The 17,884-nt window shown below is 40.7% G+C and overlaps 1 protein-coding gene across 2 annotated transcripts in view; it reads left to right on the top strand.

Moving 5' to 3' along the window:
• Positions 1-10,206: 10,206 nt before the first annotated feature.
• Positions 10,207-17,884, top strand: part of BARD1 (BRCA1 associated RING domain 1) — a 74,425-nt gene continuing 66,747 nt past the window's right edge. For both annotated transcript variants that reach the window (XM_036916369.2, XM_057503576.1), the window contains exon 1: positions 10,207-10,485. In XM_036916369.2, the coding sequence (XP_036772264.2) occupies positions 10,343-10,485 (143 nt within the window). In that variant the 5' untranslated portion in view covers positions 10,207-10,342. The remainder of the gene's footprint in view (positions 10,486-17,884) is intronic.

Consider the following 17,884-nt stretch of genomic DNA (forward strand, 5'->3'; position numbering starts at 1 on the left):
TCTGGAGGGGGCAGGGCAGGATATTTGCAGTCAGAGCAATGTAACTACATGCAAGGAAACCCCCCTGCTAAAACTCTGTTAAACATTGAGCTCTAGAATCATTCTTCAGTAAAATCAGTTAATGTTCCCCAGATAAAGAAGAGTAGCACATGTTTTATTATGCTAACCATTTATAATCATGTGTAAAGTTCTCTTTAGCATACTAAAAGGCCCAGGCCTATGTGCTGTCTTTCTCCTTCAGATCTGATGAAGTGATTTTGTAAACTGGGCAACTAATTTAGCAAGTAAGCCCAGGCATAAACAACACAGTAAAAGGCAGGAAGAATTCCACCTTAAAGATAAGATGGCATTTTAATACCCAAGAAGTTAAAACGTTAGAAATTCTTAACTTACTCTTTAGCAAACAATACCTCAGCCCACCTTGGGGGGCTGAGCAGGTGGCCTGTTTCCTGTGCCCCCAGACCAAGTTGCTGGTATCTCAGGGAGAAATCATCAGAGGAAGTTGCTTGTGTTAAGTTAATTCTAAATATTCAGAGACCACTTAACAAGTCCACACCCCTAAGTTTTTGTCCTGTTCTCGAAAAATCCTCAACTGTCTATAAAACCCCCTAGACAACGCACCACCATGGACTCTCTTGTCCCCTCCCGGCGTGAGCTGAGAACTCTGTCCTTTCACCGTATCTCTAAATAAAAGCCTGTACCTCGCTCTCCTACCTTGACTGTGAAGCTCATTCTTCGGCTCTGCAAACAAGAACCCCGGCATCAGAAGGATGCATTAAACATCCTAGCTAAGGTAAAAAAATTAGCAAATGGGAGGGCCAGGGCTTGAACATATCTTACAGTTCCAAGAGCACCTACCTGGTTTTGTTTTTGTTTTGTTTTTTTTGGGGGGTCTATCTGTTAGTAGTGATCCCACCTCCCTGTTTTCTTCTTGCTCCCCACATTCCAAACTGATGCTCACTAATTCTTTTAAAATATGTATTCCTTTAAAGTACATTTCTCCTTTTAGTTTTAAATCCCCTTAACCATTAAAAATAGTTGGAAAACAAAGGATATTTTTCCTTTTCCTGTTCTTTCTCAATTTTGATAATTACTGCTGTCACAGCATCCACATTCACCTAAAGCCATAAGCCAGAAGATGCGAAAATCTTTGGCATCAAATCATGACTGTGAAAATAGAACTCTATTGAGAAGATAATACAATCAGAAAAAAATTTCAGGGAATACATTTTACCTACAAGGATTGCTGTTTCTTACATGTAAGCCAGTGTTTCATGGGCTGCTTGGACAGTTTTGAGAGGGAACCAATAGAAATCTGAAACCCTTTCTAGCAACACAGCCTTTGTCTACCTTGTCTTGGCAGCAAGATGTTTCCCTTTGGGGGCAGGAAGTATCTGATGTTTTGAAACAAGCAAGCAAACAAACAACCCAGAAGCCTTTCTTATGCAGCCCTATTGGAGTAAAACAGATTAGATTTCAAACTAGGCACTCCTGAAGCTGAGCTCTTACTGTCTTTGCTAACAATTTCATACTTGGGAGATCATTTTAAGGTTCCAGATTGCCAGCCCCGACCCTACTCTGTCCCCCAACCTTTTCTGACCATATGAGATTTGCCCTGACCCTGATCCACAAACCATAATGTGTGCCTCTGCTTCACTTGCACAAAAGATACCAGGCAGGTTCAGACATGACACATCTCCACCTTTACTATCAGTGGGGTAGTCTACATGGCATTTTCCAGGGAGCTGGGGCCCTATAAAGCCATAGGTTTTAGGTTTGTGTCCATAATACTCCTATATCCAGCTAAAAGCAATTCCACTCTTAAGGACATGTTCTTGAAGTTCTCAGCCACCCAACTCCTGGACTACCTTGACCTGTGACAAATCCAATCTGCTGGCAATGTTTTCTGCTCTTCTTTCTGTTGTTTTTTCCTCCCTTCCTCCTTCCCAAGACCCAAACTTTATTTCTCAATCCTTGTCCCATGGAAAGTACTTTAAGCATTGCCAGTCGCTACTTTGGCTTTTGCCAATATCCCTCTTAGCCAGACATCTCATCAAGAATTTTCCCAAACCATCCCACAAAAGAAATTTGTTCTGAACTATTAAGAAAATGCATTTTTTACACTCTGATTTTACAGACTCATAGGTTTCATTTTTTTTCAGACAGGTTATATTGTTCTAGCTACAGCTTTATGTATGGTTGAGGGATGGTGTGGGGAGGGGAATTTAAGCAGCACCCACCAAGGAGAAGAATTTAGTCTTAGTTAGAGAACTCTTAGGGCACAAATGATTAAGGAATTTCCAGGAAAAAAAAAAGAAGAAGAAGAAACTTACCTTAAGTACAGAGAAAGTAGAGCAAGAGCAAATTTGGTCCAGAAATGCTTCCAACATCAAAGGGTCAAGCTGATTCTGACTACAGCACAATGCCTGTCACTTTCTCTTCCTTCATTCACTCTTGTGAATAAGTACTCCACCCCTGGTGCTGTTCTGGGTGCTGGGGACATAGCAATGAAAGCCAAACACCCCTGCTCTCTTGGAGCATGTGTTCTGTAAAGGAAACACAGATGATAAATTGGATAAATAAGTTAATATACGATGTGTTAGCTAGTGATGTGGGCAGGAATAACGTCAAGAAGGCTAAATAGTGTAGGAAGTATTCCTCCAAACCAGCCAGCCCCTCACCGGTTTGTGAGGTGAATGTAAAAGAAACACGCAAAACCAAAAGAGCCAATGTCATACAACATTTCTGAGAGATGCTAAAGACACAAGGCAACACTCATCGGTTCAGAACAGGCACAAAATTGGGGAAGAGAGTTCTCCCTGTTTGAATAGGGCAGTGTTGGCACAGAGTATTTCCCAAAGGCAGCAGCTAGAGACAGTTTTGGACTGGAGGGGTTGTAGGGCCCACAGTAGTGCCGATCTCAAGCCTTCAGAGCAGGCCAGGTTTCTCCGCCCCACAGCAGGAATCACTGCGGGCTCAGAATTACAGCCTGGACAGAGGGAAAATCTAGGTGCCACATTGTAGCTGGAAGTACTGCGTTTATGAGTAAATGTGAAACACAGCCTGAAGATTTCCACAGTGGGCAGACAGGAGAGACTCCAGCCGGGACACAATGGGTAGATGCACTGATGTGCTGGTAAACGTTGAACAACTGTCTTTCTGAGGGTAATTCTGACACATGTTGATATTCGTGTTAAATTAATGAGTAAGGCAAAAGTGAAACTTGCTCATGAATGATGTGGGTGAATTGTTTGCTGAATCAGTTTTGAATACTGGAAGAATAAATAAATTTTTGTGCCTATTCACAATACAAGAACTATAGATATGACATACTAATCTGTATTAACTAATCTTCATCTAAGTCTAGAATAAACTAATAGCAAAGCAATATATTAAGCCCTAACCTGTAGCACGGACCAATATCCATAGTGTAAATATTCTCACCATGGCTGATTTTAAGACACCAAGGTGACATTACTGCACATGGAGTTGGCAAGAAATGTGCAAGATCACACTATTACATGCTAGCATTTTACCAGGGAGTTAAAAAAAAATGTAAATCGTGTCAAGAGGATAGATAATAAGACAATGTGGTAAAATATATAGGAAGTGACAAGCTTTGAATATTACCTTTGCTGTTAAGAAATAATTTATTTAATTCTAAGTTTACAGAATATGGTTTTTAATAGTGGCTATGTTTAACAGACAGCTAGTAAAATCCTGGAAATTTAATATTGGCTCTTGTGAGCTGATAGAAGTACAAGCCAGCTACCACACACCACCGGTGAAAGCCAAAACTACATAAACGTGGGTTGTTATTATTAATAATGTCACTTAATTTTAGTCTCAGGCTCAAGATACTCTGAAAATGCAAGTTTATTTTTGTTTTAAATATTTCAGCCCTTTAATTTTATTCTATTTGTTTTGACTGGATTGGGGCTTTTCTTTGAATATCTCAGCAACAGATTTCCAACTTTCTTACAGTTCATAATAATTTCATTCATTATTTGCTGATTCTAGCTTCCCTCTTAAGAAGGGGACTTTTTGTTGTTCCTTCCCAAATTCCAGGAGTTTCTTACTGCATTTAGCTATAATCACTATTATCTAATATGTATTAGGTTGAGCCAGAAGACATTGCTGTTATCCAACCATTTTTCACCTACAAAAACAGCAATTTCATCTGCTTCAATCTAATATTTTTTGCTCTTGACAAACTTGTGCCTATGTTCCCTATTATTTGTGTCTCTGTGTTCTTATGATTTTGCCCATCTGAAATAGTTTTTATCCTCCCTTCCATTTCAAACCTTCCTATCTTCCAAGACTTAACTCCTACTTCCACCTCTCCCACAAAGACACCATGGTGACTCAATCCTCATTAAGCAACTGTAAGCATTCTCTCCTCTGACCTTTTGAGATACTTACATGTTCACCACATAATTGAACACTTAATTATAATGTCTCATAATATTTGTACTGTTTCTTGCATTAGTCTTATCTGTAATAGATAGTAAATTTTCTGAGTGGATTCTAAGTTAAACTTCTCCTATAACTTAACAATGCATTATTGAGTTGAAAAATCATTGCGCACTCTTGTATTTCAACTGATTGAGACTCAATGTCCTTCAAAGTTGAACTTAATTAAAACTAGGTCCTGTAGGTGCTAAAACTTGAGCTTTGAATCAGGTGGACCTGGATCTATTTCCTTGCTCCACACTTACAAGCTGTGTCTCCTTGGGATACTTGCTAAACAACCAGAAGACCCTTCTCCTCTTCTGTCAAATGGAGAGACAATGAAGTCGAGACCACTGGGTGATTGTTAGCATATAATGATAAGTATGGATTCTATAAGCTCTTTTCTAGAAATTTAAAGCCAATGGAATATATTTTTGTTAATGCTTTGAGTAATTCAGAGAAAGGAAAGATTGTCATTGTGTATGTCTAATTTAAGAATGAAAAGTGTTGTTATAATTATTTTTGCTAAGATAAAGTTAATGACTTTTGATTTGACTCATCTTCCCAATATCCCTAACTAACACCTAAAAATGGCACATATATATATATATATATATACATACATGGTAGGGAGGCACAGATATTTTTTTAAAGTTGAAACACACTGGATTCCTGTCTAGTTGAGTATGCAGGAGGATACTGTTATTCTTATTACCTAAGAATATATTTCTTATTTTATTATTCTTGAGACTACAGTTTTTTTATACAGTAATAAATGCTAACATTTATTAAGAACTTCCTGTGTTCCAAGGACTTTGTTAAGTGTACTAGCTTATTTTATCCATACAACAGCAATGAGGTATTTATTACCCTTACTTCACAGATGAAAAAAAAATACAAGCAGTCTTTTGAGATAGTGAGAAAAGTACCTAAATGAAGGCATATACAACATACTGAGAAGAGATTTAGTAAACTATCTCTCACAGGGAGTGACTTTACAGCAGTAACTAAATTTTAATTCAGTTTTCTAAACTCTAAAATGTATTGCTGGAGGGTTATTAAGTGTTATTACCAGTGCTAGTAAAATGAATCCAACATGAACAAGGCATCATCTCAAAAACAGTATATAGGGAAGGAAAAAAAAAGTTGAAATGCTCTTCATAACTGATCAGTGCTGACAGTGATAATGGTGTAAGTCAGTTACTCATCGATTCCCCTATTTACTGAACAAATACTGTGCATGAGGCATACTTAAATATACTTGTTACCTCTCACTTGTCCATTGGAAGAACTTTGAATTATTGTATGAATTTTGATTAAACTGATTACAAAATTTGAAACACAGTGGAACCCAAACTAGGGCCAATACTCATTTCCTAAATGAACATTTTATGTGCAAACAAACAGCTGCTAGAATTCAACAGAATTTAAAACAAGCTGTTTGTAAATTTTACTGACAGCTGTTTTTGGTGATTTTTGTCAACAGAATTTTTCTGCTTTGTATGGCAGCATTCTTTTCTTACAGTGTCCCCTCAAAGTATAACTTGCTTGCTTTAATCACGTTTACAGAGATTTATGACTTGATGCTTATTCAGTGGTAGAGCTTCTGAACACAAAATGTCAGTGAGCCTGTTATAAATTGCTTCTGGCATTCCTACTCTATCTTTTATTTGGCTGGGAGTATTTCCACCTGAAAGTGATAAATTCCTGCTATAACCACTTTATGTGCTTCAGTAATTACACTGTGCAGAAAAAGGGGGTTTCTACTGAAGAGTTTCCTTAAAAATAGCAAGCAATAAAAGACAGTGGAATGGGCTGAACCCTGAATTCCATTGAACAAAAACAATGACCAGTGAAATATCTGTGTCACCCTGAGTTTGATAAATGATCTGGAAATACAGAAGACATAAAAACCTTTAAACCACTGCTGTAGGGAGATAATAGTGTAACTATGTTCTTAGACTAGGTACTTTTGATCCTGTGACAGAAATTTGGCCAGTGCCCACAAAAATAGAGTGAACATCTTTTCAAATATCATCTTAAAATATATAGAAGGTTCTAGAGGCTTTGGTAATTTTTCAGGATATGCCAAGCTCTATGTGACATTGAGATTATGTTTATATGTGCAAATCAAAGAGACTGCAGCATGTCAAAACAGTTCAGTACAGAGTATTGCAGCCAATAACTTGATCAATACATATATACACAACTATATCAATTAAGAGGGGATCCACATTAATCATTATGGCATCCATGAGTGGTGAGCACTAATTAGTTGTGGCCATACTACTTTGTTGCTTTAAGTACTCTACACTGCATAAGACAAAATGTTTTTGATCACTGAAATTCTTTTGTTCTTATAGGAGAAACAAAGTGTTGTAAATAATTGAAGAAATTGAAGAAAAACTATAGAGATGTTCATGATTACATGATCATGCCAGGAATGGTGTTAGGAATCCAGTGGATACTTCATTTGAGATGATACTAAAAAAAGATTATGATCATTGAACAGAATTTAAGCTTCCATTCAGAGTTATTGTCTCATATTTGCAAAGGAATTGTTACAGCAACTATCTTTGTTCCAATAGTCACAGAATGAGTAGCTCCTTCTTGCTCAGAATATACACACTTTCACAAGAGCCTTTTAAAGCAAGTATAACTGGCTTAGTGAAATTCACCAGTGCTAAAGCCAGTCCTAAAAATGGGAAAATGTATTGAGTGCTTCTTTTGAGTTAAGTTTTAATACATGTATTGAAGTTCAGTACAGCCCATTGTGAAGGGATTTCCATTGGTTGTACAGGACTAATGGTTCAGAAGAGAGTGTGAGGTTGGTATATATTAATCCTAAATTTACAAAAGATGAAGCTAAGTTCCAAAATAGGTTAAGCAATGGGCTCATGGGTGCAATCCTAGGAAACTGCAGGGCTTGGTTTATAACCCAGTTCTGCTTGACCTCAGAACTCTATCCACTTAATCATTATACTACATTGGATTGCAGAAAAAATAGCACAGAGCTTATGCATTTAAATTAGTTCAACAGCATTTTCACATAGGAAGGCTATCCTCATCAGATGTAGAGAACAAATACCACACTCCTAGATACTGTGAAGGTTTGTTCTACCCCATCAGTTACCATATTCAAACACTCTTTATCAAAGTATTTTCAAACTGCTTTTCTGGGGGGCTTGGGGAAATCTCTAGGTTTCATAGAGGTCCTGCAAACAGAATTTATAAATGAATGACCAAAAAAATGCACTCAAGTCAGAATGGTTTATTCCACTGCATGACACCATAATTAAAAGCCAGAAATGAATTACTGTGTATGCCGAATTTGAAAGATAGCTTCACATTCCATGGGTATTATGTTTGTTCCATTTTGCTTGTTATATATATTTATCCAAGTGAATATGAGAATGATTTATTACTTTGTAAAATACTTCACAACACAACAGAAGAAAAAAATTAGCATTTAGATTGTTTTCAACAATCCATTATATTAAACCTGAAGATCAGGAAGGAGATCCAGGTGGAGATGCCTTTGGAGTATAGTAGCCCTAGAAATGGTAATCAAAGCAATGGTAGGAGGGCATGGAGAGAGAAAGATGGGTAAATAGGCTAAAGGAAGCCAATCCATATGTCTCAGAATTGTAAGACCCAACGGCCTTATTCCGGTCTGCGCTTCCCCCCGAGTGAGGAGACGAAGGCCACGGCAGATCGATGCAACAAGCAAGAGGTTTATTGTTATTCCAGCTAGCTGGGGTCCAAGTGTCTGCCCTACACAGCGGGTTTCAACAAGGACCCCGAGCACTCAAAACCAAGGGTTTATATAGCATTTTCAAAACACTTAACTCTTAGTAATTTTCCACAGCTGCACATTATCTTTGCAAGACATACATCCTGGGGTTAAGTGAGAGCAAGATAAGACCACTCCTCAATTGTTAGGGAGGTTCTGCACGATAAGCTTGGTATGTAGGATTAACTGACCAAGGTTAGCTGACCGAAGGCCACAGCTGCCCCCATCCCGGTGTTCATGATTAACTTGTTTTCCAAGGCCTTACCCAGTTCCAGTTTTTTTTCTTTTAAGTCACAACTTCAGAAAACTGCTTCTAGGCCCTTAAGATGGCTACTCTTATGCTAACTTATTCTCATTCTTACAAGAATCTCCCAAGGACCAGAGTGTTACAGTGGGGTAGGAGGATAAATTTTGAAAGAGTCTAAAGCAATAGGGAATACGGCTTAATTGGACGAGGAGGAGAATAGGAGTGAAAGGAAGCAACACACCTGAATTTTGATGTGCTCAGGAGGGCCTAGCAGGGAAATGGAAATAATGATGCTGGGGTTCTTGTTCACGAAGCAAAAGAATGAGCTTCACAAACACTCAAGGTAGGAGAGCAAGGTACAGGCTTTTATTTAGAGATAAAGTGAAAGGACAGAGCTCCCGGCTCACGCCAGGAGGGGACAAGAGAGTCCGTAGTGGTGTGTTGTCTAGGGGGTTTTATAGGCAACTGAGGATTTTTCGAGAACATGAAAAAACTTAGGGGTGTGGACTTGCATCACCTGCCCTGTCCTCAAGGTGGGCTGGGTCATAGTCTGATTGCGAGGGCTGACAGCGGACTCTTGGGGTATACTGATACCCTTGCAGAACACTTAAACATTCCAGGCCAAGTTGCTCCTGGCCTTTTGACCTTTAACTGATCTCACTGAAGATGTCCAAATTCTTAGTATCTTTCCCTAGAGAATTAGTGTGACCTTGACTTTGCATAATGCTTAACAGAGTTTCGATGGGGACTTCTTTGTCCATTGTTACATTGCTCTGACTGTAAATATTCCACCCTGCTTTTCCCCCTGAGGCCCTCACCCTACTCTGACTACACCCATGGTCCCTGTCTCAATAACACATCATTTAGCTCTTAAAAGTAGGGAGAGGATATTGCTAAAGCCCTAAGATAAGTCTTTGCCAAGATCCTATAAATGAATTGGATTTCCCTGGGGAAGTTCTCCTCGTTGGAGAGCAGTGCTCCAGGATTCTAGGCATTGTTAGCATATCTCATCTTGGATAGGTTGCCTGTCTTTTACCTACACACAAAAATAGACATGAGAGAAAGAAATGGCTCTTGAAATGCAGGATCCAGGCCTGAGAGGAAGAGCTGGTTCAAAAACACTTGAAGCAAAGCATCCACCACCTGCACTGGAACAGAGCTGGGCTGGAAGAAGGAAGGAAATGGAGGGGAAGTGGCAGATGGGAGAGTAACCTTGCTTATTTTCTTGATGCATTTACTGTGGCCACCATCCAAAGCTGCTAAGAATTTTGTGAGCCTTGGAGAGAGGTAATGGGGAAAAAGCAGAGGAAGGAAAGAGGATACTAATAGTGAGACAGTGAAAAGACCCTCATGAGGGTAGACACACCCTTTAACGAGCAAAACACCCTTACGGGGCAGTGGAGGGAGTGAGTTACTTTCTTAGGAATAAAGACAGTGGCACATTCAGCGTTATGGGCAAAGCTTCTCCAAGCTCAACAATAGCCAAAACAACGCTCCTTATAGAAAACGTTCAACTAAAAGTTTACAGTTTGTGATTTTCCAGTGGGGAAAGTTCCGCTGCGGGGCCCCAGAACCCTTGCTCCCGGAAATCAGGGTCTCGTTCAGTTCCCGCCTTGATTCCCTCTGGCGGTCTTTGCCCGCGCACCGCAAGCCTCCTGCGGCGGCCGGGCCCCGCCCCGAAGCGGGCGTGTCCTCCAGCCCCGCCCATCGGCCCGGCGCGCGGGGACTTCAGGGGCGTTACAGCGGCGCTGCCCGGCCCCTAGGCGTCCTGCGGACCGAAGCGCGGGAACCGGTGCGGCCGGGGCCCGGGTTGCGGACCTGCCGCTCTCCTTTCCCGCGAAGACGGGGCGATGCTGCGGAACCGGCAGCCGAGGGTCCGCTCCGGGAACGAGCCTCGTCCCGCGCCCGCCATGGAGCCTGCCGATCGCGGGCCCTGGGCCCACAGCCGCGCAGCGCTCGACCGGCTGGAGAAGCTGCTGCGCTGCTCCCGCTGGTAAAGACGGAGCTCGAGGGGTTGCCGCGAGAGCGGCAACGGGGGCTGGGGTACCCGAGTCTCGGGGGCGGGACGTCTTCTCAGACCTCCGGCTACCTCCTCCATTCCCGCCCCGCTGTCGGGCGGGAGGGCAGAGTTATTATCTGCCTAGGGATCTGGTGTAGTTATTTCCTCGCTGGCCTGCATTCACGTCCTTTCTGGGCAACTTCCTAGTCTTTTTCTGGCACTAATCCACTTAAGGCGTAGTGCTTCAACTTCAGCGGGCTTCTGGTCGCTTGGAGGTGTGGTTAAAAACGCGAAATCAGGTCCCGCCTCCGGAGTTTGAATCTGTTGGGGTGGGACTAAGGCTTCTGTGCTTGTTACAGGGCCTCAGGTCCCGGTGATGGAAGTAGTTAACAGACCGAGTTTGAAGAGGCCCAACCAAGTTGGAAGCAGCTGTCGCTCTGCTGAGCCAGAGCCTTTGATCTTTTATCTCTAGCAGCTTTTTGCAGGGAGGAGGGAGAATTTTGGAGACCCTTGTTGGGGGTGTATTGAAAATGACTGGGTGATGGGAGACACCGCCATTCTGTGTCTCAATTTCTCATTTCCTTGGTTTGCTCAAAGGAGCAAACCTTGTATAGCTTGTATGGCTTAGGGTTCTAGGTCTTAGAGATGCTCTATCTGAGTTTTTGATTCTTATTTCCCTGCATGTTGTCACACCATGGGAGTCCCTTCAGTTAAGGGTTTCATTCTATCTGAAGACGTTTTCATGACTGACACTCCTTGCTTCTCCTTTCCCTGTAGCTTTTCCTGGTATAGAAATCAAGAAAGTTTATAAAGCCCAAGAAGGGCTTGTCTCACTTTTCATTTCTTCCAAAAGCATTTCTTGGGTGTCTGCTTTGTGTACAGCGCAGTGTTTCTACATCAGTGTCACTCTGGCAGGTTGTCCCTCTCCATATTTCTCTTTTGGACATTGTTTTGATTTTTTTTCCCCCTCCTCTGATTTCCAACTTGCAGAACTTCAGTTATCCATAAAATATAAGTAACAGTCGCTTTTTCTTTAAAAATGAAGACCTGTTTCAGTCTTGCACTTTTATTTTGTTTTACAAAGAACTTTAAAACCTATGACAAAATGATGTTATTGCACTCCTTAGAACAGTGGCCCTTTTGATAGGATGAGTACATGAAGACATTCTGCATTGTGTTTTTCTACACCCCGGGGTCATCCATCTCAGAAGAAATTTAAAACTGACTGCTAGTTGCTATAATAGAAGCAATTGTAGTTAGACCTTACTGGTTCAACAAATGTTAGACATTTCAATGGGACGTTTCTGTATGGAAGGCACTCAGCAGCATAGCACTTTATTTAGACTGTAGAGTCAGACTGCTTGAGTTCAGGTTTCAAACTTTGACACTGTTGAATGGACACTAGTCATTCAACCTCTCTGTGCCTCAGTCTCCCCTTATGAATAATAGTTCTCAGCTTATTCTGTGAGGATTCATTATTTATGTAAATAATATATATATATGTATATATATATTAGAGAGAGAGAGAGAGAGAAAGAAAGAGAGAACGAGAAAGAAAGAGAGAGAACGAACCTACAAAGTGCCAGACACTATTCTAGGCATTGGGAATTCATGAGTAAACAAAGCAGATAAAACCCCAACCCTTAGGAAGCTAACATGCTATAGGACGAAAGAAACTGAATGAAATTGTACATGTGAAGTGTTGAGTGTGTGATGGTTGTCATAGAGTATGTGATAAATCATAGGTGTTTTATAATAACATAGTCTGCTTGCTGAATGGTTTGGGGAGAGAAAAAATAGGTAGAATATGAATAATCAGAATAGGTAAAATATGAATAACCTAAAGGTGGTCCTGAAATTTAACAACGCCAGTTTCACTTTTTATCCCCTACCAAATAACCAAAGGAAGCAGACAATAAGAGCCAGAGGAATGAAAGTAGGTACCAGTAACTAGGTCCGAACTTTTAATACAGGTGTTGTGCCCAAAGTCGCGAATCCCAGAAGACCACCAAGGAGCCAACACCGAGGCAAAAGCAAAGAGCCTTTATTCAAGCTAGCTCGAGCTCAATCTCTCATCTACACCAACGCAGTGGCAAGATGCCAGAGAAAGAGAGCGTGTTTTCCCCAGAACAAAGGTTTTATGGATTTCCAGGGCAGTTTGGGGTGGGTGATGGCCGTGGCTCTGGCTGATTGGCTGGGCCTGGGGGTAGTTGGGGGGGTTGATGGGTCGTGGCTTTGGCCAATTGGCAGGGTCTAGGGGTGGTGGGTGTACTTCTTGCTGACTGAAGAGAGACTAAGCTCCGATTGGCTGAAATAGGATCTGGGAGCTTGCCCTTTCATTTCCCCCTTTCTCTGGATCCTAAGGGACCCAATCATGGGTCTAATAAGATTTTGCAGTTGTAAGGAGATAAAAGCTGATACTGTTGTCTTAGCACTATTAGCTTGACTGTATTAATTTTATCTTTAGTAAGTTATCAGGTAAGCAGGAGTAACAAGATTACTAGGGGCTTGTATTGAGCAAGGAGGACTATCAGTTGGACGGCCCCCATGTGGTCTCTGACAATCTGGACCAGCCTGTTGATGATACAGGGCCTAAGGGTTAGTAAAAGGAGTAGGATGGCAAGGGGTCCTTGATTAAAGATAATCTCCTGCCTTGATTTCTCTCTGGGACACTGGCACCTTGGTCCAGGCGCACATTAAAGGACTGCATGCCCAGCCTCTAAGGTGGGCTGAGATAATTGTATATTTGCTAAAGAATCCTGCCTTTTACTATGCCATCTACAGCTGGGTCTGCATGCTAAGTCAGTTGCTCAGCTTGCAAAATTACTTAGATCAGAAGGAGGAAAGACAGCACATAGGCCTGGGGTTTTTAGTATGCTAAACTGAATCTTATACACGATTACAAATGATTAGCATAATAAAACATGTGCTACTCTTCTTTATCTGGGGAACATTAACTGATCTCACTGAAGAATGATTCTAGAGCTTAATGTTGAACATAGTTTTAGTAGGAGGGGGGTTTCCAGCATGTAGTTACGTTGCTGATTGCAAATATCCTGCCTTGCTTTCTTCAGAGGCTCTCACTTTATTCTGTCTAAGCCTATGGTCCCTGTCTCATTCTCCCCTCTACAGATAGAGATTCTAGCTGCTGCTAGGGAAAAGGGGCGATGACCGCTCTGGCTGCTTCGTGCTGAGAAGGGGGCGCAGTAAAGGGTGCAGCAGCTAGGTCTCCATCACTGGTCAGTTGAGAGGGCCTCAGAAGGTTGGCGCTTCTATTCTGGGTTTCATTTCTATTACTATTTGCAGTTTTGTGGCTTCTAGGCAACATAAAACAAATTGTGTTATTAGGTTATGTAGCAACGTCTGGAGTTGAATTTTCCATTCTGGAAGGACAAACTTGATGAGATTAAGAATGCATGACTGAATATGAGAACTAGAAATAGTAAAATTTTAATTGCAATGACAGGAGAAAACTAAAACATAGCCAGATATTTTGAAGAAGCTGGAATTCTGGATCTAGTTTATGTCCCAATGACTAGTATTAGGATTTAGTATGGGTAAGGCTGCATTGTTGAAACAATACTTTTCTCTAAAATCACCCTCATTTTTATTAGAAGTAACCAGGTTAAGAAAATAATTAACAGCTGGCTTGATTATTTGCATAAGTGCAGCAAGAAGAGCAATTGATTACACAGGCTCTTTTAAATATGCTTTGCTGGAACTTTTTGTAAGGAATTTCAGATTGAATTTTTAAGGCTTCTTGAGGCCAGAAAGCCAAGCCAGACTTGCCATGAGCTTGTGCCTTCAGTACCTGTAGATTTGGGTGAATTCTTCTCTTCTTGAGGTTCCTGCACCTGCCAGGAAGTGACCTTCCTTACTCACCTGGTAAGGCTGCTGGGAACTCTGTAAGCAAGGTACCAGGCCAGTTCTTCTAAGGGGCTTTGTTGGCTTTATAAAGTCAATTTTAGTTCCTTAAAGTTGTTCATATCTGAGTTTATGCACATGTCTCTCAGGTATGACATTCCAGTCAAAGCCTTGGTAGTATAACCAGTGTTTTTAATTAGTCTTCTTACAAGGAAAGCAGATTCTTATTGAACTTGTGCAAATAAACATACTGCCATGGAATATAAAAATAGTCACTGAAAGTTTTTAAATTCTGGAGGGATCAGGTAGAGAGAAAGATAAATGTTTCAGTTCTGCTTATAAAGATAGTCATTTACTAAACTGTTGTCAGCTTAAGAGAAAAAGCTTAAAACACTTTATCAACATTTGAAACAAAAAGGCACAATCATTTTCTTTAGTTTATGTAATCTTACGTAACTAATACCTGTTCTGCTGAAATCTAGTTCTTTACTAGTTTAGGAATAATAAAACAGTGACTATAAATGAGAAAAGACTTACAAATGACAATGGTTAAAGACTTGATGAGAACTTACTGTAAGAGTTGATATAAGAAAATTTGGATATTTCTGTAACACAAAACATTCAGTAACAGTTTATCATTTTTGGAAACGTACTTTACAACACAATTTCTCATTAGGCACAAAATATGTCTATATAACTTAGCAAACTTTAAAAATTTTGATTACCACAAAAATTCGCAGGCTGTTTGCGTATATACACACTGTTATACATTAAGACAGTATTATTAAGATGCTTATTTGCTACACTTGTTTACTTATTTTTAGCCACCATGCTAGATTACTTAGAAAACTTTTACTAAACATTAGACAAAGTCAAGCTTTTCTTTAAGTATCTTCTTGAAATGTTTATAACAGGTAACATCAACTTAAATGACTTTAAGTAAACTTTGGCAGCTGATAACTATAAGGACATGCACGCCTCAGCCAAACCCAAATTAGCATTAATGCTTAACATTTTTTATCAGATTTTCTGGAAGTTTTAGAATGCCCAATTTTCACAAGTGCTTGTCTTTAAATCAATTTCATTAATAACATCCGGAGGTAGAAAGATATTTTCATTTACACACTTAGACACACAAACATACAGACTGAGTCAACAAGACTAAGACAAACAACAGACAGGTGCCTACAGAGAAGAATCTGCCACGGCCGCAGAGGCAAAACTGAAAGTAAGTTGAGGGCCTGTTGGACTGCAGCGGCAGCCTACTTTCCTCACAGATGAGGACTTCACCCTCCAGACGGGGGCAAGGGACGTCTCCCAAGACCTCCGGTTGACGACCTGCCAGCACGTCCGCCTAAGTCAATGCCGACCCTGATACAGATTGGAGCTCCTACAGGCTTATACAGGCTTGTTCGCGAACAAAAACAGTGAGACAAAGACAGACAGATAACTGAGTGCACTCACCAGCCGGCACAGGGCTCTCCAGTTCGGGGGTCCTGGGGGTCTCTGGGATCCCGGACGAGCCCCCAAATGTTGTGCCCAAAGTCGCGAATCCCAGAAGACCACCAAGGAGCCAACACCGAGGCAAAAGCAAAGAGCCTTTATTCAAGCTAGCTCGAGCTCAGTCTCTCATCTACACCAACGCAGTGGCAAGATGCCAGAGAAAGAGAGCGTGTTTTCCCCAGAACAAAGGTTTTATGGGTTTCCAGGGCGGTTTGGGGGGGGGGTGATGGCCGTGGCTCTGGCTGATTGGCTGGGCCTGGGGGTAGTTGGGGGCGTGATGAGTCGTGGCTTTGGTCAGTTGGCAGGGTCTAGGGGTGGTGGGTGTACTTCTTGCTGACTGGAGAGAGACTAAGCTCCGATTGGCTGAAATAGAATCTGGGAGCTTGCCCTTTCACAGGTCATCTTCTTGTCTGGAGAATGATAACTGCACTCAAGGGTTTAAAAAATATATATATATATATATATATGAACCACTGATGGATTAAATCTCTACTGTTTCTTTGAATGTATATTTTAACATAGGACTTGGCACACTTTTTTCTATACAGGGTCATATAGTAAGTATTTTAGGCTTTGCTGGCCAACAACTCTGTTCTTACTATTTTTCATTTTATAACCCTTAGGAACGGTAGAAAATTCTTAGCTCAACGGTTATACAAAAATGGAACGGGCTTGATTTGACACATCTAGGTGATAGTTTGCCAAACTGTTTTTGAGAAAGTTTAAAAATCCTCAGTGTCAAAAAATTTTACATCACATGAGGTTTAGTATTTAGAAATGGCTTGTGTTCGTCTCTTGGTGTCTCTGTGTGTTTGGTACTGTTTGTAGTGAATAAAGCGTGTACAGTTGCTCCTTAACCATGGGGGAAAAAATCCCATTCTTTCTCCTCTGCCTTTTCCTAGTAGCTGCGTGGCATCATTGCTTCACAGGACCAACTCAGGATGGTCTGCTTCTTGCTTTTGTTACCCACCATTCAAAGCAATGTCATAGTATTTGAAATTGGGTGTCAGTGTGTCCTTTTACAGAGTTTCAAAGTTCTATCCAGTGGGCTAGTGAATACCCCAATTACCCTCACGGTCGGTTTGCATCTGTCATCTGTCTTGTGTTGCTAGATGTTACCTGTCTTGTGTAGCATATTGGGTCTATTTTGCAGCAAGCATTACTTGCAGCTGAGAGTGGATTGGCTACATTACAGGGCATCCTTTCTTGACCTTTAACATCAGTATGGCTCCAATGTGAAGTTGATGAAATTGCTAAAGAGGCCAGATGTGACATTTATGTTAGGGCCAATCCTCATAACCAGATAATAGCTATTTAAAGATTTGGAGAGATTTAAAAATGAGACAAGAAGACTATCATTTGAGAGGACAGCAAAAAGTACAGTAGCAATGTGTTCCTAAAGGAAACAGGAAATGATAATAGGAGCTGTGCTGTAAAAGTCCAGGGGTCATAAGACACTTATTTTGTAAATTAAAATAATTAGGTTTCTCTTGACATACTTTTTTGAGGGGGAGGGTTGGCATATGCTAACAACTATATAAGTTGTACTGGTCCTTTTGTAATCTAGTTTAAAAAGTCAAAAAGTAGTCTTGTGATTTTTTAGGATAGGTGATTTTTTGTAAATTCTCTCATGGCATTTTAAATGTAATCAAGATTGTTTCATATTTTGAGGCAGTGGAGGTTAGTGGTTAAGGGCATGGATTTGGACTTTGGCCTCAAATCCTGGTTTGTTGATTTGGGGCAAATTATTTCATCTTTGTATGCTTCTGTTTTTTTCTTCATCAACAAAATTAGTTAATAGTAGTTTGTACCTTACAAGGTTGTTACAGGAATGAAATGAGTTCATTCATATTCATGAACAGGTACTAGAGTAGTGCCTGTTACGTTCTAAATGCTGAGTGAATGTTTTATAAGATAAAGGATAGGTTTCCTGACCCCAGCATTCAGCTTTTGCCTTTTTTCATTAGTTTTGAATGTTCAGAGGCATTCTTCTAGGCCAGTGATCCTTAAGTGGGATGATTGTTCC

Source organism: Manis pentadactyla, chromosome 6 (assembly GCF_030020395.1).
Source record: "Manis pentadactyla isolate mManPen7 chromosome 6, mManPen7.hap1, whole genome shotgun sequence".
NCBI classification, from domain to species: Eukaryota; Metazoa; Chordata; class Mammalia; order Pholidota; family Manidae; genus Manis; species Manis pentadactyla.